The sequence below is a fragment of the Lentinula edodes genome (genome assembly GCF_021015755.1).
Source record: "Lentinula edodes strain Le(Bin) 0899 ss11 chromosome Unknown C8R40scaffold_9, whole genome shotgun sequence".
Classification (NCBI taxonomy): Eukaryota; Fungi; Basidiomycota; class Agaricomycetes; order Agaricales; family Omphalotaceae; genus Lentinula; species Lentinula edodes.
This window is the reverse complement of record NW_025764315.1, coordinates 777,134-798,744: the sequence shown is the minus strand read 5'-3', so window position 1 is coordinate 798,744 and position 21,611 is coordinate 777,134. Positions and strand designations below refer to the sequence as shown.

The 21,611-nt window shown below is 46.4% G+C and overlaps 10 protein-coding genes across 10 annotated transcripts; 3 read left to right on the top strand and 7 right to left on the bottom strand.

Moving 5' to 3' along the window:
* Positions 1–223: 223 nt before the first annotated feature.
* C8R40DRAFT_1094986 (beta-glucosidase) lies at positions 224–3,682 on the bottom strand. Its single transcript, XM_046227684.1, has 14 exons — positions 3,434–3,682; positions 3,332–3,382; positions 3,102–3,282; positions 2,991–3,044; positions 2,840–2,936; positions 2,740–2,787; positions 2,582–2,683; positions 2,042–2,526; positions 1,718–1,972; positions 1,587–1,665; positions 1,377–1,530; positions 1,104–1,322; positions 782–1,056; positions 224–714 (listed from the first exon to the last, which is right to left on the bottom strand). The coding sequence occupies exons 1-14, from the start codon at positions 3,599–3,601 to the stop codon at positions 324–326; spliced, it is 2,559 nt and encodes an 852-aa protein (XP_046088821.1). The 5' UTR covers positions 3,602–3,682; the 3' UTR covers positions 224–323.
* A 21-nt stretch (positions 3,683–3,703) lies between these two features.
* Positions 3,704–4,378, top strand: C8R40DRAFT_1168434 (uncharacterized protein; the record flags this gene model as incomplete). Its single annotated transcript, XM_046231182.1, has 6 exons — positions 3,704–3,884; positions 3,931–3,978; positions 4,032–4,069; positions 4,115–4,193; positions 4,251–4,315; positions 4,367–4,378. The coding sequence occupies 6 exons, from the start codon at positions 3,704–3,706 to the stop codon at positions 4,376–4,378; spliced, it is 423 nt and encodes a 140-aa protein (XP_046088820.1).
* Positions 4,370–5,982, bottom strand: C8R40DRAFT_1094979 (uncharacterized protein). The gene is made up of 6 exons (XM_046227683.1): positions 5,913–5,982; positions 5,785–5,856; positions 5,668–5,730; positions 5,519–5,618; positions 4,804–5,461; positions 4,370–4,747 (listed from the first exon to the last, which is right to left on the bottom strand). The coding sequence occupies exons 1-6, from the start codon at positions 5,924–5,926 to the stop codon at positions 4,458–4,460; spliced, it is 1,197 nt and encodes a 398-aa protein (XP_046088819.1). The 5' UTR covers positions 5,927–5,982; the 3' UTR covers positions 4,370–4,457.
* On the bottom strand, positions 5,983–7,581 carry C8R40DRAFT_1094977 (carbon-nitrogen hydrolase). The gene is made up of 11 exons (XM_046227682.1): positions 7,379–7,581; positions 7,169–7,328; positions 7,050–7,118; positions 6,915–6,985; positions 6,810–6,858; positions 6,683–6,757; positions 6,560–6,638; positions 6,439–6,508; positions 6,360–6,388; positions 6,256–6,311; positions 5,983–6,194 (listed from the first exon to the last, which is right to left on the bottom strand). Exons 1-11 carry the CDS (start codon positions 7,541–7,543, stop codon positions 6,103–6,105), a joined length of 915 nt encoding a protein of 304 aa, XP_046088818.1. The 5' UTR covers positions 7,544–7,581; the 3' UTR covers positions 5,983–6,102.
* C8R40DRAFT_1094974 (uncharacterized protein) lies at positions 7,572–8,584 on the bottom strand. The gene is made up of 3 exons (XM_046227681.1): positions 8,307–8,584; positions 8,176–8,256; positions 7,572–8,121 (listed from the first exon to the last, which is right to left on the bottom strand). The coding sequence occupies exons 1-3, from the start codon at positions 8,538–8,540 to the stop codon at positions 7,651–7,653; spliced, it is 786 nt and encodes a 261-aa protein (XP_046088817.1). The 5' UTR covers positions 8,541–8,584; the 3' UTR covers positions 7,572–7,650.
* On the top strand, positions 8,555–10,401 carry C8R40DRAFT_1094968 (phosphoglycerate kinase). Its single transcript, XM_046227680.1, has 8 exons — positions 8,555–8,772; positions 8,839–8,884; positions 8,935–9,461; positions 9,513–9,578; positions 9,629–9,763; positions 9,812–9,933; positions 9,985–10,189; positions 10,245–10,401. Exons 1-8 carry the CDS (start codon positions 8,659–8,661, stop codon positions 10,281–10,283), a joined length of 1,254 nt encoding a protein of 417 aa, XP_046088816.1. The 5' UTR covers positions 8,555–8,658; the 3' UTR covers positions 10,284–10,401.
* A 25-nt stretch (positions 10,402–10,426) lies between these two features.
* C8R40DRAFT_1039721 (jumonji protein) lies at positions 10,427–12,650 on the top strand (the record flags this gene model as incomplete). Its single annotated transcript, XM_046223860.1, has 8 exons — positions 10,427–10,701; positions 10,755–11,119; positions 11,174–11,442; positions 11,496–11,555; positions 11,610–11,780; positions 11,825–11,888; positions 11,945–12,014; positions 12,065–12,650. The coding sequence occupies 8 exons, from the start codon at positions 10,427–10,429 to the stop codon at positions 12,648–12,650; spliced, it is 1,860 nt and encodes a 619-aa protein (XP_046088815.1).
* A 93-nt stretch (positions 12,651–12,743) lies between these two features.
* Positions 12,744–14,208, bottom strand: C8R40DRAFT_1040317 (HCP-like protein; the record flags this gene model as incomplete). The annotated part of the gene is made up of 2 exons (XM_046223908.1): positions 12,744–12,862; positions 12,927–14,208. 2 exons carry the CDS (start codon positions 14,206–14,208, stop codon positions 12,744–12,746), a joined length of 1,401 nt encoding a protein of 466 aa, XP_046088814.1.
* A 760-nt stretch (positions 14,209–14,968) lies between these two features.
* Positions 14,969–16,482, bottom strand: C8R40DRAFT_1039825 (mitochondrial processing peptidase beta subunit; the record flags this gene model as incomplete). The annotated part of the gene is made up of 3 exons (XM_046223869.1): positions 14,969–15,052; positions 15,111–16,388; positions 16,444–16,482. The coding sequence occupies 3 exons, from the start codon at positions 16,480–16,482 to the stop codon at positions 14,969–14,971; spliced, it is 1,401 nt and encodes a 466-aa protein (XP_046088813.1).
* A 164-nt stretch (positions 16,483–16,646) lies between these two features.
* C8R40DRAFT_1040337 (uncharacterized protein) lies at positions 16,647–20,893 on the bottom strand (the record flags this gene model as incomplete). The annotated part of the gene is made up of 13 exons (XM_046223910.1): positions 16,647–17,121; positions 17,482–17,755; positions 17,858–18,002; positions 18,084–18,302; positions 18,405–18,568; positions 18,629–18,836; positions 18,930–19,041; positions 19,234–19,604; positions 19,741–19,904; positions 19,995–20,159; positions 20,232–20,391; positions 20,456–20,617; positions 20,705–20,893. Coding segments are annotated over 13 exons (2,808 nt in total), but the record flags the coding sequence as incomplete, so codon positions are not given.
* Positions 20,894–21,611: the final 718 nt, after the last annotated feature.

Here is a 21,611-nt window from a genome sequence, read left to right as displayed (position 1 = left end):
CGCTGAGAAGATGAAAGTACTGGCGAAAAAGTATGGAACTGAGTCACGACAAGGCTTATCAGATGGCGGTGGGGAAAATGGATAAATCGAGTCAATCGTCCTGCTATTGACAGCATGGGATTAACAAACGCGCAAATATCTCTTTTGAAGAGACAAGAAACAATTCAAAAAAACAGTTCTGTTCCGCCGCCCAAGACAGTGACGACACCAAGACACTTCAAGTTGATCGGGTTTGCACTGGTTTACAACCTTTTACAACATAAAAATACAGCGACCCTAACTATGAGTTTTTACAGTTGCGATTTACATACTTATATTCATACCTACAATTGAGTCCAACTATGCGTGTTTCCGAGCTTGATAATCTTCTCACAAATTATGTGTTCACAGCTGAAACCAAGATACAGTGCATAATGGCCAGCGTCCACCTTCCATTGATTCTTCTTCTCATCCCAGTATGAGAATGCCCACTTGTCCAACTTTAGTTTGACAGTGGAAACTTGCCCTGCCGCTACATCATGAACTTTCGCGAACGCCTTCAATTGCAGCGGAGGATGAGTTATTCCCTTGTCGGGATAAGCCACGTATAATTGCAAAACCTCTGATCCGGCGATTGCTCCTGTATTTTGTAGCCGGACAGATGTTTCGATATCTGTCCCAGTTTGTTTTACAATACAGTCAAGAAGCTCGAAACTGGTGTACGATAGGCCATGCCTACATTGAGGGGTTTCGGAGAACAGTGAACATTGGATATAAATCCACTCAAGCATAAGCTACTCACCCAAAGCTGAATAACGGCTCAATTTTTTGCTTGAGATGATGCTTGTACCCAACCATTAGATCTTCGCGGTAGTAAATCTTACCGTGTTCACTACGGAGGTTGGGATACGCTGCGATGTCTTCTATTCTTTTCGGAAATGTAAGCGGTAAGCGACCGGAGGGATTGACTTTCCCAAAGAGTACATCTGCAATTGCGTTTCCAACCTCGTTCCCCAAATACCAAGTTTGCAAAATCCCTGCTACCTCGTCCTTCCACGGCATTGCGATGGCAGATCCCTGAAATTTCTGTTGGCCTCGAACCTCGCAAGAATAATACTACTGACCGCCTGGATACAAACTATAGTGTTCGGATTGACCGCAGCAAGTTTCGCAATAAGCTCTGCCTGCATCCCAGGCAAGTCCAATGAAAGCCGATCGAAACCTTCACTCTCCCATTCCGGAGTCAGGCCACCAATGAAAACTACTGCATCTGAGCTCTCGGCTAATTTTACGGCGTCCGCTATCGCAAGTTCAGCGTCGATCTTCTCGCAGCCACCTAACCGCTGCGAGGTAGGTTAGTGCAAGTCATTATTCAGTACACTTGTCAAATAGCTCACCAGCCCGCGCATTAACGCAGGTTGCGCATTGGGTACAGTCTTTCCTTCATCATTTTGATCGGGAGGCGGATACGAGTTGGTATATTCGACGAGTACATCTACTGATTTCCTTGCTTCTAGCTTCACAGTTGCTTTTTCCTCGATTGTGCCTTGTCTGTATGTCTATAGTTAGATAAAAAATTAAACACGCGTAATTATATATATGCGAACCCATAGAAGAAGTCACCCGGAGTTTGCTTGGTCCAATTGTCGATGGTCAGCTCTCCGTCAATCCAAAGCTTCGCTCTTCCTATCATTCACTGTTCAACGACGGAGAAATGAGGAAGCACTGTCGCTCCTACCTGCGACTGTTAAACCGAGTTCAAATGGTGCTGTGTTATCAACAGATAGCCTTCCACTCATTTTGAGTGTCCAATTTTCGCTGAGGCCTGCAGGAATGAAGTCGTTGAGTTTTACTCGAGTATCGTTCAAGACAAATTCTGCGACTGGTGGAGTGAGTTCGCCGTCTTCTGCATGACTGTAAAACGTCGCAAGCCAGCCAGGGTCTCCGTTCGGGGTCTCCAGATGATTTTCGAGCGTCGGAAGATATTTATGGGCTATCAAAAAAACGAACAGATGGATGCTACATGGTTAATACACTTTGACATAATGCTTCGAAGACTGACCATAACATCCAATGGTATAAGATATTTGTAAGTCATCAAAAGCGCCTTGCTGTATGCCTTGATACGGTGTGATTATATAGCTAGCCTTGAGCGCAGCGGATCCTCCACCGGATATGACACTTCCTTTAGCATTAGGGCCCACAATCGCAAGCTTACGTACACGATTTGGGAGTAAAGGAAGGACTTTATTCCGATTCTGCAACAGGACAATTCCCTCAGCCGCTAAAGTTCTGCAAAATTGTCGGATTTCTGGAGTGTCGCGGGTCCGCTCTTTACCATCACCGTAGACAACTTCAGGATTGAGACGGACTTGTTGTTGTATATATGATAGCATGTTTCTGACACGGTCATCTAGCGTTGAGGGTGATAATTTCTGAGCGGTCAACACATGATTAACGAGAGTAGGTGTTCTCCAACGGGTAGGTCCAGGCATTTCCAGGTCTAAACCAGCATTGATTGGCTGGTCTACTCCATACGTACCATACCTACAAAACACAAATGCATCATTGATTTGAGAGATCATTGTCAACGAGTACACACCAATCGCTCATGACGATGCCTTTGAATTTCCATTCATTTCTAAGTATATCTTGCAGTAATTCGGGATTTTCGGAGCAGTGAACACCATGAATACGTCCATATCTGAATCAGCATTTAACAATTGCCAATCTAGATCCCGAATAAAGTGGCAGACTCACGAAGTCATGAAAGCCCAAGGTTTGGCGAGCTTCTGGGCCAGCATGAAACTATGGAAGATTTCAATGGACAGAGTGACAAGATGTGTGCAGAAGAGCCTACGGGTACAAGTATACTTCTCGCAAAGCCCTGTCAGACATTACAGATTCAACGGCAGTCCTCTCGTGCTCTTGATCGTTCCCAACAAAATGTTTAATGGCTAAGGAATGAATATATTAGTCAAAATCAAACCTCAAGTGTCGGCAGGCTTCACCTGCAGAGACTCCTTGCGATTGAAGACCATTGACATAGGCAGAAGCCATAATTCCTATGTTTATTGGCTCTTGTCTTAGTGGACAATAGACTGCAGCCCTTACAAAAATACCTGATAAGTAAGGATCTTCAGAGAAACTTTCAAAAGCTCTCCCTCCAAGAGGTGAGCGTTGAATATTACATGTCGGAGCAAGCAAGATGACTGAGGATTTGATCTTTGCCTCTGCAGCAAGGAATTCTCCTACTCTTCGAATTAAGTCGACATCAAAGGTCGATGCCAAAGAAGTAGCACACTAAAAGTAAAATCAACCTCAATATATTGATAGTGGATTCTCTGCGCACCGGAAGACATTGAGCGGGAGTAGATGCAAAATGAGAAGATCCCCGAACGCCCTTCGACACATTTTAGAGCGGAAATTGTTTGATTAGAGCGACGTAACCTACATTTGGCCCGTCACTACAACGGATGGATGGAATATCTAGACGGGGAATTGGAGTAGTATTCCACCAGTTCGGAGCTCCCAAGAGGGAGATTTTCTCCTCAGTCTGCAGCTTTGTAACAAGGTCATCAACATCCGCTACGGTGAATGAACGAGACATGGATGGATACATGTTAATGACAAGGTCATCACCGTTCTACTTTAAGTACACAGTCCGGGCCGAACGGAAAAACTCCGCAAATACTGTGCTGCCGCTTTCTCTTTTGCGCCATCGATGGCGACCTACACTGATTTCTCGGACATTCCTACAAACCTTGCTCGACCAAAAACTTCTGCGACTCTTACCGTCCGAGTTATCAAATCATTTCGATATCGTACGGAACGTAGTTTGGTCCTCCAAGATATCAATCTCGAAACCACAACTGTCGGTCAACTCAAAGATATTTCTCGTCAAGGTAGATCGCGCTGCTTGTGACGCGATCAGAGAAATAATACCTCTAGTCATTCAAACGCAGCCTGGATGGAAGCCGTATCGGAATGTTCAACTGGGTGGGTCTATACTCGGAAAGAACTCAAATGAAGTTGACTACATGACTTCATAGATACTTTGAAGCTTTACACACAAGCTCACGGGGCCAAGGTAAGTGTATATTCTCTAGGAAATATTTATCTTACCCTTGTTCAGACTACAAACCTTATCATAAATCTTGACCATGATGAGTGGATTCTGGCTGACGACAGCACACTTGCCGATGCTGGATTTGGTTCGTCTATCCTAAGAGTTCCAACTTGAACGTTATTTTCCAATCACCTTACTTCAGAAAACGAAACGGAAGTCAGTTTCTTCAATCGTGACCTCTACGAACAATTTAAACAGGACCCCGAGGTAGGTTGTTAAAAGCAATAACCACCCTGCTCCGGGCTCATACTGTCTCAGACAACGTGGTAGATATATGTATGAAGTAAAAGCAGTACGATACAACAGAATCTAAAATAACTACGACCAAATGGAACGCACATGGAAAAATCTATTGATTTGCGCATTGGACGCGAGGCTCGGAATCCTCATCCATTGCATCGTCCTGATATTCCCGGGGGGTGGAGCGTAAATCGCTCTGCTGAAGGGAAACCTCCTCGACGACAATGTTGTGGGGGAAAGTCTGAGGTGGTGTCCGGGGTGGAAGTGCTTTCTCGAGATGTGGTATGGCTTCCACAGCTATGGAGTCGGGAAACACGACGTTCAACTTCACATACATATTTCCTGGTTCGTGGTGTCGATGAGATGGCATACCCTGGCCATGAATGACCTTCAGCTCGCCTGCGAATGACAGAAGTAAAGCACTAGCCAACGCAGGAGCCAAATAAAAGACCTACCATGTTTTATCACTTCACCGGGTTCAATTTTAACCAGTAGCGCACGATCATCGAGATGTTTAATGGTAAATTCACCCCCAGCAAGTGCAGTGAGGAGATCGATCTCAACGTCAATGAGAAGGTCGTTATCTTGACGCTTGAATCTTTCGTGTGGCTTTTCCTCGATGACGATGACAACGTCTCCCGTCTCAGCTCCTGGAGACTGATCGCTTTCACCTCGAAATTGAATTGTCTGTCCGCCTTTCATACCCTTATCAATGTGAACCTCGAGGAATTTCTTCTCTGGGAGGACTTTCTTTCCTTTACACTGTGTGCACCGATCTTTTGCTGATATCGTTTCGCCAGAGCCTCCACATTCATCGCAACCGGACTGGATCTGTTGAATCATGGGTCCCATCTGTCGCAAGGTGACTCTGACACCACGACCATTACAGCCATTGCAAGTCTTGGTGGCGCCCTCCTTTCCACCTTTGCCCTTGCACTTTGAACAGATAACGTTCCGTGTGAGAGCCAATTTCGTGGTTTTCCCCTTGTACAGATCTTCGAGGGTGACGTGTACCCGATGAACAAGATCTTTGGTTTTACGAGGCCCTCCCCGTGAGCTTCCTCCTCCTCCGCCGAAGAGCCCGCCCCCACCAAAGAGTGAACTGAATAAATCCTGTGAAAATACACATCAGCTACAGTGGTTTGTTTTTTTAAAACGCTGAAAACGTACTTGAGGGTCCATACCACCCATGCCACCAGCTTCTGATAACCCAGCTTCTCCTCTCGCATCATAAACGCTTCTCTTCTCGGAATCGGATAAAATTTCATATCTGCACGTCGTTCAACAGAAAGGAAAATAGTCATGTTGGCCATGCGTACGCGTGTGTCACTTCCTTGAACAACTCAGGATCTCCACCTTTATCTGGATGTAACCGCAAAGCCCTGAGGGAATAGAATGTCAAGACAATGACAAGGCAGCAACGAGAAACGTCTTACTTTTTGCGGTAGGCTTTTTTCAAATCGGATTCTGAGGCGTTGGGCGATACATCAAGAAGATCATAAAATTTACTGGGAATGTGATAGAAAAGTCAGAACTAACGCAGATACAAAGGCAATGAGCATACGTTTCTCGAACCATGACTGGCAAAAGATATGAGAGTGAAGGTAAGTAGTAAAAGGTGTAAGTAACAAAGTTAATGGCAGCGCCCCAGCTTTTTTTGTTACATAACCGTTAATCGCGATCATTCCACAACCATCCATGGTATTCCATCACCATACAAAACAGGCAACCTCTTCATTTCCTTATTATTTTCTCTACTTTCCTACAGAAACATCGGGATAGACATCAAATCGGCGCTGCTTTGTGACGGGGATTCCACCTCGAGCTTCATTGAAAACCACCGGGTCTTCAACAAGTGCGTCAAGTCATACCATCTATATCTTGGGATATTTGGAATAGCCACGTACCGATTTCTGTGAACATAATCTGCTCTCCTTCTTCGGCTTCACAAAGTACCTTTCCCCTGTAGGTATATAAGCTGAAATTGTTCGAACATTGAGACAAAACATACATTGGGTCAACAACCATGGAGTGGCCCCACTACCAAGAACGTCAGGTTGCATATTTTCAGTTCCAAGAAATCAACAAACTGCGTGGTATCCTGCGGTTGTGTCTCTAGCAGGACTGCACATAGAAAAAAAGATTTGATTGTCAACGGCGCTGAAAATACTTCTCAGTATGTAGAAGTTAGACAAGGTGAACTTGATCTACCGTCCACGCTGTAACAACTCCCAGTGGAGAGGTCCGGTAGTCATATTGAATGCGCCTGGATAAACGAGGACCTGACAGCCTAGTGGACAATCAGCGTCGAAAGGGAAGAAGAAAGTGTCTGACCTTGGCGAGCTGAGATCATCGCCAGCTCGGGGAACCTGATATCATAACAGATCCCCAAACCGATCCTGGCAAATTCTGAAGGGCTTCGATTTTTAGGGATGTTGATAATAAGAAAGCATGAGCTCACCAGTGTCAAAAAAGTTGAGAGTAGTGCCCCCAGTCAAGGTTTCGCTCTCCTGGATAGTAGAACAGTTCTTAATGCATCCTCGCCCCCTTAACTACTACGACTTACTTTGAATTTGATCTTTCCAGGGATATCGATATCAAACAAGTGGACTTTCCGGTGGTATGCAATAAGCTCTCCTGAAATTCCCCGCTTGTCGTCAACATCTTTCAAATCGTTTGGAAAAACAACGGAACCATTAACCTTGTGGATTATACACCGTGCAGGTGTTAAACACATTATCAGAGCTGGCATCTCGTTCAGGAATTGAGCCTGGAAATCTAGATAATGAATGCCCGTTCCCAAGCTCAACGCTAACCTACCTCCGATTAACCAAATATTACATTCCTTTGCGGCGGATGATAACATTTTGACAGACTCGCTTTCACTCTTGCCAATATCATATGGTTCCCCAGGGGTGAACCCTATCTTCTCAGCGTATACTGGGAAATGGACGTGCCCGTACGGAGAATTGAAGCACTCCTGAATGTTTTTGTGAGAGCACATACGTTGGCGAGCAGATATATACTCGCTGGAAGGACAATCAGATCAGGCTTCGCGGAGGCAGCCTTCATGATCATTTCGCGCGCATGTTTGATATTGTCATTCTTGTTGGAGCTGATATTGCCCAGCTGTATAAGTGCGAGCTTGAACGGTTTCAGCGTAGGTGGTTTAGAAAGTTTCGACATCAATGTCATGGAAGTAAACGCGAGATATGCGTTGTCATCTGTTTCCGTTGAAACCCCGTATGCGAATATAAACTATAGGTTACACAACTATTCTCAATGAAAATCTTTTTTATGTTTCATAATGCTACAACATCTTCTGATTCATCAACTAATGGTTTGGATTCTGCGATATCTCCCCAAGGTTCCCAACCAGCGCCAGGAGCTTCGCCAGAGTCAGGAAGGTCAGACACTTCTGCAGGAGTCACTGGTCTTCCTCCCCTTCTTGAACCTCTTCCTCTCCCTCGACCTCTGATTGAGCCTCTACCAGCACTTCCTCCTCTCGCCCACTGACTCGATGACACAGAAGTACCGTCAGCTTCTTGTGATTCATTGGGGGGGCTGGTCTGCGTAGGTTGATTTCGTGCCTTCCAGTCTCCCGGTGAATGCTTGCCTGAGTCCCATTCTCGACTCTGTATTTTGTCCATTTTCCGTTTTGCGTTCTGCTCTCGAGTATTATTGACGGATTCCTGAACCTTGCGAATTCGAGCCATCTTAGCCCTTTCATTCTGCTGGGTCTTTCGGAAAGCGTCTTCGTCCGCTTGAACATCCTGAATGTAGGTAGGTGAATAAATTTCGTTATAGGTGATATAATGGAAGCCTACCACTCTACGTTGTTTGATCTTTTCATTTTGTTGTCGGATACGTTCCATACGCTCAGTTAATTCTTCCTCACTTAATTTGTCCTGTAGTTGTTTGTGTTTGCAGTTCAAAATAAATAGATATGGGAGCTCACTCGTTGAGAGCCTCCAGTATTGACGCGTTCAGGATTCACATAGGGTTTTTTCCGTTCCCTGGATTCGGGAACGGCAACCTCTGGAGATTTATCTGATGGCTTCTCCGAAGAGTCTGGAGACTCAGACTGTGTAGAAGAGACATCTTCTACGGAAGTGGCTGGCACTGTGGATTCTGCATTCTTGGAAGAGTCTAGAGTAAGGCTGTTCAAGTCGAGATGGAGGGAGTTCTCCATCGAATCCAGAGAAAGGAAAGAACAAGGAGGCTAGACTCAGAAAGTTTCCCACGACTGACTATAAATCCGAGCCGGATTTTTCCCTACAAATTTGAACAACTCCTCTAGGCTCTTTATCATGTCCCTTTCCAACAAGCTTTCCATTACTGACCTCGATCTCAAAGGGAAACGCGTACTTATTCGTGTTGACTTCAACGTTCCTCTGCAGGATGGAAAGATCACCAACCCCGCTGTAAGTCCTTATCGATCTGCGAAATCTTGTTTTGTATAATATGCTGAGTACTTACATTACCTACAGCGTATTGTAGCTGCATTGCCCACCATTAAATATGCCCTTGAGAATGGTCACAACCATATTTCTGGATCCTTGCGTTTGCTCTGACACGACATCTAGGAGCTTCTGCGGTCATTTTGATGTCCCATCTTGGACGTCCTGACGGCAAAGTGAACGAAAAATACTCCCTTAAACCTGTTGCCGCCGAACTCGAATCTCTTATTAGCAAACCAGTCACCTTCTTGAAGGACTGTGTTGGTCCCGAGGTTGAGAATGCCGTCTCTTCAGCTTCCTTAGGATCAGTCATTCTCCTCGAAAACTTACGATTCCACATCGAGGAGGAGGGATCTGTGAAGAATAAGGACGGAACGAAGACCAAAGCTGATGCTGCCAAGGTCACTGAATTTCGCGATGGACTTACGAAGCTTGGTGACGTATATGTCAACGACGCGTTTGGCACTGCCCACCGTGCGCATTCAAGTATGGTCGGCGTTAAGCTCCCACAGAGAGCTGCTGGTTTCTTGGTCAAGAAGGAACTTGAATTCTTCGCTAAAGCACTCGAGAAACCTGAGCGCCCGTTCCTTGCTATACTTGGTGGTGCCAAGGTTTCGGACAAGATCCTGTTGATTGAGAACATGCTTGATAAGGTACTTACCTAGTCTGTGCTTCCCAAGAGCGTGTCCTTATCCTCTTGATAGGTGAACTCTTTAATCATCTGTGGAGGAATGGCCTTTACTTTCAAAAAGACACTGGAGAACATCTCTGTGAGAGTAGCTTCCATTAGATTTCCCCTCACTGTCTCATTTTATTCTAGATTGGCAACTCTTTATTCGACGCCCCAGGATCCGAAAAGGTCAAAGGTCTGGTAGAGAAGGCCAAGAAGAACAACGTTAAGCTTGTGTTCCCAGTTGACTATATCACAGCCGATAAGTTTGACAAGGATGCTACGGTAAGTTCGTTGTGGTCAGTAGTATATTTTTCCAACATTACCTTATAGACGGGGACCGCAAGTGAAACCGAGGGCATTCCTGACGGATGGATGGGTCTCGATGCCGGACCCAAGAGTCAGGAATTATTCCGACAAACTGTGCTTGAAGCTGAAACTATTCTGTGGAATGGGTATGTCGGATCGTATCATTGATATTCACAAGATTAAGATCTCTTTTCCAGTCCTCCTGGTGTCTTTGAATTCCCCGCTTTTTCTGCTGGTTCTAAATCTCTTCTCGACGCCAATATCGAGGCTGCGTCAAAAGGCGCAGTTGTGATTGTCGGTGGCGGTGACACTGCTACTTTGGTTGCTCAGCACAAGAGTGAAGACAAGCTTAGCCACGTTAGTACTGGTGGTGGTGCTAGTCTCGAGCTTTTGGAGGGCAAGGTAAGACCCATACATTCTTTGAGTACTGTGTTCATTGGATCTCACAACCACTCAGATACTCCCAGGTGTCGCAGAGCTCAGCGAGAAGATCTGACTATTAAACAAATATTAAATACTGAAGGACTTTGAATTAAAAACATCTTCGTCGGCCACTATGTATTTACTGTACATGAGATTAGAGAACGAATCTAGAGTTTACCTTATTCTCACGGGTCAACTTCCTCGATCCCATTATCAATGGCTTCTGGACGTCGTTCTACGCGCTCGAACGGCCATAATCCAACTGAAGGGAGCCCTGAGAATGATGCTACCAAGGATCAAATTGAAGCAACGAATAACGAATCTCCTGAAACCAAACTAGCAGACGACCGTTGTCCGGCTTGTACTCCGGAAACTATTGCCCAATTAGATGACGAGGTGAATGAACAATGGGCAATGTGTGGTGCTTGCAAGGTCTGGTATCATTGGAGGTGCACGGGTGAAGGGGTTGACCTCGACACAATCGACAAATGGTCAGTGAGGACCACCGTTTACAATAACATTTGAATTCAATCACAAGAAAAAGGTTCTGCAAGACCTGCTTGACAACGGATACCACGGGAAAGCGAGCGATTACTTTCCGAGCTCCTGCTCGAAAGTCGGACAGAAAACGAACAACCAAAAACTATGCCAACATAGAAGCAGGTGTCAATTCTGATCCCAAAAGATTTCTGAATATGATGGAGGGCAAGGAAATAAAAGATGATTCGTTTCGAAGAATGGAAGGCAGTCAGGTGGGGTTGGAGTGGGTCGAGGAAAATGAGAGCGCTATGAAAGAGCCAATCGTCATTGAAAGTCCGGAGGGATTAGGCATGAACATGCCAGATGAGAATTTCACCGTAGACGATGTTGGGTTATTGGTCGGAGAGAAGAATCCAATTGAAGTTATCGGTATGTTTATTCCTTTCTCCGCTCGAATGGCTGATAACCACAATCGGACAACAGATGTCGCTTCCCAAGCGAACGCTCCAGGCTGGACTGTCGGGCAGTGGGTTGAATACTACAACCTTGAGCCTCACCAGCGGGACAAGATTTTCAATGTCATATCACTGGAGATTTCAGGCACGCTACTTGCTGACAGAATTCTCCCTCCGCGGTTGGTTAGAGAGCTCGATTGGGTGGAAAACTTTTGGCCTTCTACCCGGAAAGGCAAGGGGCATACGTATCCAAAGGTCCAGTTGTATTGCTTGATGGGAGTGCAAGGTGCATGGACAGTGAGTCTTGTAATATCTAGCTCAACTCATGTTTTGATTTTGCCTGACAATAGGATTGGCATATTGACTTTGCTGGCTCCTCTGTTTACTACCACATCATGCACGGCTCCAAAGTATTATTTTAATCATGCTCAAAATTTAGTGTAGAGCTGATCTGTTTGGCATAGATATTTTATTTCATCAAACCGACATCTGCCAACTTAGCCGCGTACGAACGGTGGTCAGGGACTGAAATTCAGTATAATACATGGCTAGGAGATCTAGTCGATGAGGTCGTGAAAGTTACACTGACTGCAGGAAACACGATGATCATTCCAACAGGGTGGATCCATGCCGTGGTGAGTGTCATGTCATACAATATGCTCAATTCTTATGTTTTCAGTATACGCCTCAAGACACATTGGTCTTCGGCGGTAACTTTCTGCATTCCTACGATATTCCGACTCGTAAGTCCTGAAAATGTATTTTGGCAAAGCTTATGAACCAGAAGTTTTGAGCGTAGAGCTTAAAGTGCGGGATATTGAAATTCGAACACAGGTCCCAAAAAAGTTTCGTTTTCCAATGTTCACCAAGTGAGTGAGATAGATGGATAGTTATCAGTTCTACTGACTACTTGAAATAGACTTGTTTGGTATGTGGGCGACAAATATATGAAAGACCTCAAGAGTGGAAACGTACCATCATTCAGGATTCTTGATTCTTTAGCAGCGTTGGTAGATTTTTTGCTGTCGGAAACTCGCGCGCTTGAAAGAGGATCAGTGCAGGCCAAGAAAGAGGCAAAGGAGCAGATACCTCATGATAGGGTGAAGGATGGACCTGCACTGGCGCGAGAGTTGGCGTGGAGACTGCGACATGCAAGCGGTAACGTCAGCGATGATGAGTACGCACCAAATGGCGTTGGACATATGCATAAACGCAAAAGGATGCGGTCAGACAGCCCTCCGAAGTTCAGGAATTTCCGACCAAAAGGATGGGACACTGTCTTGGAAACGAAGGCAGAATTTGATTCCAAAACACTTCATCTTGGAAAGAGCGAAGAGATAAACAAATGGATAGAGTGGGACAATAATCAAGGATCGGAAACCGAACCAGCAGTCGAAGTCAGCAGTAGGAAGAATGTGATCACCAAGGTACGGCGGAAAGCCGAGAATGTCGTCGAACGCGAACGCATTGAGCGAATAGTAGAAGTATGGACTTGGAAGGATTAGCTCTTATTATGGATTCTCTATCTTTCGCTATCTTTCGCCTTTTACATGGAAAGTCATGGTATTGGAGACATGGTTGTCATTAAAAGATATGTACTAGCAGATTACACACTCATCCTTTGCTTGTTGACGAGTTGGGCGAACGATATTCATTCGCTTGTTGCCCATACGTTTCATCTCTGTCAACCTGTTCATCGCTCGTTTATTACCTTGAGCTACAGATGTCATCCACAAGAATCAGCAATAGAATAGGTCTGGATACAGCATTACACCACATACCTGCAGCTCGCATATACCAACGTTTTGCGAATTCGATGTCTTGATTGATACCTATCCCCACTTCTGCATAATAACCAACGGCATACTCAGCCTTACTCAACCCTTTGTTTGCAGCACGGCGAGCCCAAAGATACGCTTCATTATCACTCTGCTTCAATACACCTTCACTCCCAGTCAGATACCATCCGCTCAAAGCCAGCTCAGCTTCGGGATCTCCTTTCTCTGCGGCCTTGGTGTACCATGCTATTGAACGACGCGGGTCAACGGGACATGAAAGAGCCCCATACTCGTAGCATTGCCCTAATTTGTACTGTGATTGTGTATAGCCCAGATGTGCAGCCTGAGTGAAAAGGTTCTTCGCCTGTATGGGATCATGTGGAACCAACCCAGAATTCGGCATCTCATAGAGAAGACCAAGTTCGTGAAGTGCATGTGGATTCTCTTCGTCAGCCTGCTCTGCCGCCCGTCGTAACCAGCCGACCGCTTCTCGCGGATTCTTAGCCTCTCCGAGAAGCCCTTGCAAGAGAATCATTCCAAGCTTGTACATAGCGGCGGTGTCACCAAGCGAAGCCGCCTTGCGGTAGAAGGCAGCTGCTCGAGGAGGTTCTTTCCGTGTACCGGCACCAATTTCGTTACACACAGCGACTCGATACGAAGCGGCAGCATGATTCTGCTTTGCAGCCTGCAGATAGAGATGATATGCTCGTTCGTGATCAACCTGTAGGCCCAATGCACCTGTTCCAAAGCAGTTTGCTAAAAAGAACTGGGCTTCAGCATATGCATCTCCTTGAGTAGCTAACCGTCGGACAACTTTCAAAGCTTCTCCGATTAACAGCTCAGAGTATTTTTTTGCAGAACGCTGATCCTTGGAGCTCGTTCTGATCTTCCTGGCAGCGTCAATAAGATATTTGGCGTATAGAAAATGTGCCTCAGGATCGGGATCTCCTTTGATACGCTGCCGATAGGAATCGATGTACTGTTTAGTATACGGTGGAGTAGAGAGATCGACAGCCTTAGATTTGTTGGTAGCAGGTAGCAGCGATTCTCCTCTGGCGAGTGAGGGGCGTGGCTCAATTTCAGAAGCGGTATCTGATACAGGCGGAAGCGTGGCACGGCCGTTGGGAGGAGGAAAAGACGCGACGGAAGCTGCATAGCCGGCAGCATACGAGCCAGAATGATTAGAGCCAAGAGATACTTGACTATTGGCATATTGGTGGTATTGAAGGTTGGGATTATACGGTCCTTGAGAAGGAGGATATTGTTGACCTGGCGGAGGAGCCATACCAAGTACACTGGAAGCGGCCGACATGTATGGATCATAGCCATTGGAAGGCCAGCCATGTTGAGGAGGCTGCGCATATCCAGCCCAAGATTGAGTCGATTGGCTCGATGAAAAACTGTCCGGAGACGCGATAGACTGGTCATCGTGAGATGAAACAGTCATTCGGTCACTTTCAGGGTAATTATCCCTACGAGGTGATATTGGCTCATGGTTGGCATGCGTCCGAGCATAGTTTGGAGCAGGAGGAAGGCCGTTAGCATGTCGGGACGGGTCCATCATTCGCTGATGTTGAGGAGGCTGGATGGACTGTAGGGAGCGCATTGACATGGACGATGTCGAGCGAGGGATTGGATCTCTACGAGCATCATTAATAGCGAGATTTGAAAAGGATTCGACAGCGGCTTCGTAAGTTGGAAGAGGAGGTACAGTATCGGGAGCTCTCTCAGAGGGCAGATATGGCACGGAACGATTGTCATGTTGCATTACAGAATCTTGTCAAATTTTAAGACGAGAGTACTAGAAGAGCAGTACGTTACTCACTTGGGTTTTCGTCAAACATCGCAGTATCACCGTGCCCCGTATACAGCGGAAGAGAACTAGAAGTCAGAGAAATATGATGGTGGAAGCTCAGAGTGCACAATGTAAAAAATTCTCACACTCGACATCGGACATCCGTCATAGCAATTTCGTGCAACAGAACGAACGCATTACTTTTAGTATTTACTGTTCAAGTAAAGCAACAATGCGACAAGGTTAAAATCTAGTACAACATCGAGGACATATCATTACGAATACGTCCATAATCTTTCAATCCGTCGATGTTTCCAAAAGCAGCAAGAGCAAACTGAATGAAAGTAATCACTCAGAACATCGCAAACACTGAAATGTGGAAAACCACTTACGTCCTTGTCCCAAAGGTATTTCTGTGCGACACGCTTAATATCATCAACAGAGACAGCATCTACTGCATTCTCAATTTGAGCAGGTGTCATCCGTTTGCCACTGGTAACAATTTGTCGTCCAATATCTTCGGCAACAGCCGTGGTTCCATCGAGGCTTAGCAAAAGACCTGCCTTGAGTTGGCTCTTGGCACGCTCAACTTCACCCTCGGTAGGGGCAATGCTCATCCTCGTCCATTCTTTGAGCGTAAAGTGCAGCGTGTCGTCCAGGTTCATCAGGTTTTCGGAAACAAGATAAATACCCCAAAGTCCGGTGTCCGAGTAGGAGGTTGAGAAGGACATGAATGAGTTGGCAAGACTATTGGAGGAAATGATGTGAGACAGACGAGAGGAAAGCAAAGATGATGCTCCTAGAGAACGGTCCCAGTTGCCAAAAATGGATTGCATAACCATCATTGGGAAGTAGTCGGGCGAGGACCAACCAACACCTTCCACGGCAATGGCAACGTGAGCAGTGGGTAATTCGTCGTCACGGATACGAGCCTCTGAGCCTACGAAGGTTGGTTTGCGCTCTGATGATAGACGTCCGAGAGCAAGGGGATTGGCAGAAACAGGAAGAGACGAAAAGTGCTTCTCAGCGAGCTTGACCAGAGACTGATGGTCAACACCACCAGTCCCAACGAGCACCATACGGTCAGCAGTATAATTGGTTTGAATGTAGGAAGCAAGGTCGTCGCGTTGTATGGAGAGAATGTTATTCTTTGGCCCTAGGATAGTGCGACCCAACGGCTGACCCTGGAAAGCAACCGCGTGAAGGTGGTCGAATACAACCTCCTCTAGTTGTTTGTCGACTTCCTGCTGCTCCCGCAGGATTACATCTCGTTCTCGCTCAATTGCCCCAGACTCTAGCTTGGAGTTTTGTAAAATATCACTGATGATGTCGACGGCAACAGGAACGTCTTTGCTGAAGCTTTTGGCATAGTAGACGGTCTGCTCTCTAGAGGTGTAAGCATTCAGATGTGCGCCAATATTTTCCACTTCAAGTTCCAAAGCGTGCTGCGACCGACGACCAGTGCCCTTGAAAGCCATATGCTCGAGGAAATGAGCGGTGCCGTTGGTCTTGTCAGTTTCTGCTCGGGACCCAGCATCTATCCAGACGCCGACTGTAGCAGTTTGAGCATGAGGTTGAGATTCTGTCGCGACAGTTAGGCCATTCGAAAGCGTAGAAATTTCAGTGAAGGGGCCTAAATTTGTCGTGGTAGCGAACGACCGCAAGCCCCTCTTGTAGAAAAATATATTAGATATTGCAAGAACAGAAGAATATCAGGTAGCTCACTTGGCTGCGCGCAGCGCTTTTCAGAACGCGACCGAGCATCGTAAATATGGATGGAAAACAAGCAAGACGTGCGAGTCCGAGATTTCACGACGAAATTAGTCAGCAAGGCCGATGAGCGCCAGGTAAACGCCCAAATCGGCGGTTTCAAACAGAGTATAGTAACAATACAATGAAATAACAATATCCTTCAAACTTCAAAGTGTTCATTCGCTATGTTTGGATCTTCCTAAAAGTTCATTTAGTCTACTCGCCGCCACTCCCTTCCCTAGATCTGACCCTTCCTGTGTTTTTTTGGCGTCACCCCCGCCTTTGCGTCGACTGCTTGGAGATGCATGGTCATTGCGACCACCAGTGTGAATACCAGTCGAGTGTCCAAGACGCCCTCCTAGAACCAAGGAAAACCTCTTCGAGCGTGTGCCAGACATTCCAGGAAGAAGATCACCAATTTTGTTTCCAGTGACTCGTTTCCCATCTTGGTCTCTGCCTAGAGGAGAACCACTGTCCACGAAAGCAACGCTCTTTTCGCGTGAAACCATCCCTGATGTTTCCGGTGACATGCTCTGCGTTCGTGCAACGACGCTCGTTGTCTGAAGGGCGACTGCAGGCATAGAGAACCGCTTATTCCGGCGTACAGTATCTTCTCTACGTTCTGCTAATGATGCATTATAAAGGAGACTTCTTCCTTGGACATTGAGTTCCCCAGAAGAAATCGGTGGCGAAATAGACAACGAGACCGAGGAACTTGAAGTGGAGAGATTGATAGTTGTATGCCGCCTTGAGCTGTTGACAGACGAGCTTGACAGAACAGACGAGTCCTCTCCGTCCACATATGCCAATCTTGCAATGGTATCCTCATTGAACTCAGCCATCTCTTCTAAAGGGGAAGTGGATTGCATTAGAGTTTGAGGTTGAGGCGTATCACCCCCGCCAGTCGATTGAAAGACCTCTATAAAGCTTCTGGGTCGAGACCCAGAGGAAGATTGCGAGCGTAACTTGATACGTGAGCCCCTTCGGAGTGGTTGTACTACATCATCCAACGCGATATCATCTGTCGAGCTATCCAAATCGAACACGACACCACTATCTCTACGCGACCGATTTTCCCCTAAGTTGTCAGACTGCCTCCGTGCTTCGAGATCATAGCCATATCGTTTGCTGTCGATAGCCATCAGAGCCTCTGGTCCTGAAAGTTCCTTGCCTTTGCTCTTAATCCTTGCACCGCCTCCAATATTATTGGAGCTCGAGGATAATGCAAGGGAAGGTACGGACATAGTCATCCACGAAGGCAGATGAGAGAGTGAAGTTATGGTGTCTGTATTGGAAACATATGTCATGGCGCTGGTACTGGGAGGTAGGAAACTGGATGTTGAATCAGAGACGGAGGAATGAGCTAGCGGAGGATGAGATCTTGAACGGACGGTGGAATCGTCTGCCTTGTTTTCCGGATCAGAATGGTGGTCAATCAATGGGAAGACAGATTCATAACAAGCATTACACGCTCGAGCGGACTTGCTAAATGCATCGTCATCATTTATGTTAGGATCTGTGATATAGAAGGTCTATGAAACAGAGACAGCGTTAATTTAAGATAGTTGAGGCGTAATTTGATGCCTTGCCTTTTCTGAGCAGGAAGAGCAGACACATCGCCCACAAAGTCGGCAATGGTGTCTCCTTCTCCTCCATCCGAATATCCTTCCACAGCGCATGCATCCCTCTGCCTTTTCATCGGGAATCCAGATCGCCGGAACCCAATGCTCGACTTTTAACCTACGTTCCTTGTGCCAATCAGGATTGGAAACCTTTTGGTCTTTCGACCTAGATTTTCTATGTTTCTTCGAAGAATTCAGCCGTTCTTTGCCCTTCTTGATTCCTTCTTTCATGCCATCGACGCTCGCTCCATCTCCACTATCTACGCTGCCTTTACTCAGCCTCTTTTCGACTTTAGATCCTTGCATTCGAACGTCATTCGGAGCAAATGGCAATGCCTGCAGAGCGCGACGGATGTGTTGCGTCGCTTCGCTCGAAGTCAGAGTCGAATTGGGATGTTGAGCATTTAATGCAACAAGCTGTTGAGACTTGGCTTTTCGGATAAGGGTAGTCCATTCCGTGCGCTCTTGAACTGAAGCTTGAGAAGTAATCAAAATCGTGCGTGGACGGGTGATGAATGTATGCAAGTAGTGCTCACCAGCATATAAGACAAAACTTCCTTCAGGACTCAAAACTTCCCACCTCCATTTGATCTCGTTGAGTGTATCAGAGCCTAGCTCCTCAAGCTCGTCCTCAACAGTAAAACTAGTATCGACCACAATCTCCAGGTTAACCAATTCAATTCTGCCCTTATATAACCACTGGTCTTGATCCATACCACCGTATCCAGGAGAGGTAGAACTGTCCTTCCGTCCCCTCCCATGTATGTGTAGCACGGGATTCTTGTTGGTACGGGAGAAGTTGGATTGATGAGTTATTCGACGAGCGTTTTTGTCAACAGCTAAGGCAGATTGGGTTTGAGCAGAAGAGGGTGGGCTATCGTGTGACGTCGACGGAACTGCAGCTTTTCCTTGTAGAGCGGGAAGTTCTGCCTCACTCTTGCTCCTTGTCCTTACCATAGGAGGTCGTTTGAGATTTCGAGGAATGGCAGATGCAGGGATTACGTGGGTTTTGTGGTCCAAGCTGTTATAGTCGTCAGGTTTATCAATAGTATCAATATCAAATTCTTCCTCGACAATCGACGGTGTAGATTTTACCAAGGCAGCTGATCTTGGTCTCTGTACGCCTACACTTTTCTCAGACGAAGATGTGCCACTACCCATAAATGAGCTCCAAATGGAACCCAAATCAAGTTCAAAATTCCACTCCTTCTCTTTCTTTTCTGCCTCCTCGTTTGCGAGCCAGACAAGACAATCTGAGAAGAGAAGGAATTCTCTTTCGCGAGGACGCATGTCGCCATCTTTGCTCTCCCCTCGTCTTACTCTAGCGTCAGGATTTTCAACCTGCAAGAGTGTTCCCCGTTTAAGCAAAATTCGTCCGGGGGAGATGAACTGGAATTCATCTAAGGGAAGGTTGGGCGTAGAGCGTTGAAGGGCGAGTAGGGCAAGAGTTTGAGAGTGTGACCATATGGAAGTGTTGAGCGAATTTGTTACTGTAAAAGATATTGACAGGAGCTTCGAAAACCAGCTGTAGTTGCTTACTTTTCGACACCAGCCCAAATACTTGGATCAATCGTTCTCTCTCCCTTTCTTCTTCCTTCGACGCTTCGCGATACCACCTTCTCTTGTCTTCTGCCATCTTCTCCTGTACGCCTTCCTTTCCCTCCTCTGGCAATGGGGCCTCTCCCGGTGTGCAACTCAGCAGATCACGCAGCAACAGTAAATATCTTGGACATCTCTGCACGATAGTCAATAGCCAATCCCTCAGTTGCAACTTTCCACAGCGTGGATGCTTTTCTTGTGTTGCTACAAAATCTGCAAAACGTTTCTCGTATTTGAGCTCAATGCCTTTTGAAGGGGAGGTAATGGATGATGGTGTCGAAGATTGCGCACGAGCAGCGGCACGGGTTTGCGCTTGAGCTCGCTGTCGATAGTAGTGAGTAGGTGTTAGCAGAGTATTGAGAGCGGATAATATTTGTGGGAACGCAGTAATGAACGGTGTGTAGAGCGAAAGGTAGGGAAAGTGAGTGAGGAGGACAGGAGAAAGAGGGGGCGGAGAAGAAGGGAATACTGAGAACGTCTGATCATCAGTTGGCTCTTGAAGTTGAGTTGTACTGAGACTCGACGAGGGTAGATCAGAACGTTTCGGTTCCGACGCATAGAATAATCTTGTAAGTTCGCTATAGAAGGAGTGATGAAGATTCCAGATATCGACGAAATTGCTAAATACAGCAGTAAGTAGCGGTCTCTCGAGGATAGGCGTAGGTCTGTCAAGGGAGTTGAGGATGGGAAGGAGAAAGTGCTGTAAATTGAATGATACACGTTCAAAAGTCTTATTCTAGTAGATAAATCAGACCCTTATTCACCTCGTAAATTAAATCCAATCCTTCGACGTAGGCCTTTTCAGTTTCGTAGAACTCTATCATCACCTTTCTTCTCTTCACCAGCAGAGGATCGTCAAGTGGTAAGACTGAAAGACCCCGAGATTTTCGACGCATTGGTGAAATCGAAGGAGGCCTTGAGTCCGTCTGCATAGAAACAGCAGTCTTTCTCTGACCTTTCCTGGGAGTGACATTCGAATTAGGGAAACCTGTAGAATTCCTACTCTTCGGAACCAGATGATTTCTTGCCGTAGAGTTACTTTCCCGACGTTCTCTCTCCTCTATGGCGGGGAAAGAATCGAAACTAGCGATACTTGATCTCTGAGGCTGCAGGGGCTGGGTGGTTTGACGGCGCAGAGGAGAATGTTGAATGCTCTGGCTCGGAGGCAGTGAAGGGAGAGATATTCGTCTAAAAGGCAGATAAGGGAGAGTCGGCGGCTGCGGTAGTGAATCGTTAGAATTTGTCGAGATCGAAGATTGTACAGAATAGACGGAAGTTCTGTCCTGGTGATTAGAAGATGGAAAAGCGACAATTGAATTCAGGTTATCTGTTGATGAGTAGAGCGATTAGTCGTTGCCGGGCATGGAGATAACGAAAGACGAACGAGTCATGTTGTTATCGCTAAACCTCGAATTGGAAGTACTGGTCGAAGTCAAAACAGCCTCTCTCTTGCCTTCGTGGGTTGATTCATATAAGACTTGCCCTAATTCGTCCCAAGAGTCTGTGCAGGGCGAAAACCTTCTAGGCGTTTATTGTCGCCAATTCCGAGAAAAGTCGTTTATAGAGGATGCTTATCAGAGTACTACATATAAGTCAGCCGGGCGGTGTGTTGGCCATCGCCAGTTTGGCGCCTTTTGGCGCCTACCAAGCTTGCACCACATATTGGTACACATTCGGCAGAAAGAGCAGAGAAAATCTGGGTGATAGAAGCCATGGTGGTGAAACAGTGCGGGGCGGGGATTGCGAGAGCATATATATGTAGAGAGCTTTCATTACTACTGTATTTAGGGCACAATGGGACTCCGACCGCCGTCGTCGTTGGCCGGATCTGCGGTCTACTTGTTTTGAGCAAGTAGAGCCCTCAGCCAGCTCTGTGAGTATTTTTGACAAGGCACCATATCTACAATCACGCGAATGTAG

Coding starts and splice junctions, on each gene's coding strand:
- C8R40DRAFT_1094979 (XM_046227683.1), bottom strand. Junction 5,619..5,667: donor TTCAAGGAAGTGACACACGC/GTACGCATGGCC, acceptor AACGACGTGCAG/ATATGAAATTTTATCCGATT. Junction 5,462..5,518: donor TGGGTGGTATGGACCCTCAA/GTACGTTTTCAG, acceptor GTATTTTCACAG/GATTTATTCAGTTCACTCTT.
- C8R40DRAFT_1094977 (XM_046227682.1), bottom strand. CDS start 7,543: ATGACATTGATGTCGAAACTTTCTAAACCACCTACGCTGAAACCGTTC. Junction 7,119..7,168: donor TAATATTTGGTTAATCGGAG/GTAGGTTAGCGT, acceptor CTAGATTTCCAG/GCTCAATTCCTGAACGAGAT. Junction 6,758..6,809: donor TCTCAACTTTTTTGACACTG/GTGAGCTCATGC, acceptor GAAGCCCTTCAG/AATTTGCCAGGATCGGTTTG.
- C8R40DRAFT_1094986 (XM_046227684.1), bottom strand. CDS start 3,601: ATGTATCCATCCATGTCTCGTTCATTCACCGTAGCGGATGTTGATGAC. Junction 3,283..3,331: donor CTCCCGCTCAATGTCTTCCG/GTGCGCAGAGAA, acceptor TTTTACTTTTAG/TGTGCTACTTCTTTGGCATC. Junction 2,788..2,839: donor CGAGAAGTATACTTGTACCC/GTAGGCTCTTCT, acceptor AATCTTCCATAG/TTTCATGCTGGCCCAGAAGC.
- C8R40DRAFT_1094968 (XM_046227680.1), top strand. CDS start 8,659: ATGTCCCTTTCCAACAAGCTTTCCATTACTGACCTCGATCTCAAAGGG. Junction 8,773..8,838: donor GAAAGATCACCAACCCCGCT/GTAAGTCCTTAT, acceptor CATTACCTACAG/CGTATTGTAGCTGCATTGCC. Junction 9,934..9,984: donor GAAACTATTCTGTGGAATGG/GTATGTCGGATC, acceptor TCTCTTTTCCAG/TCCTCCTGGTGTCTTTGAAT.
- C8R40DRAFT_1094974 (XM_046227681.1), bottom strand. CDS start 8,540: ATGGAGAACTCCCTCCATCTCGACTTGAACAGCCTTACTCTAGACTCT. Junction 8,257..8,306: donor ATACTGGAGGCTCTCAACGA/GTGAGCTCCCAT, acceptor AAACAACTACAG/GACAAATTAAGTGAGGAAGA. Junction 8,122..8,175: donor AGATCAAACAACGTAGAGTG/GTAGGCTTCCAT, acceptor ACCTACATTCAG/GATGTTCAAGCGGACGAAGA.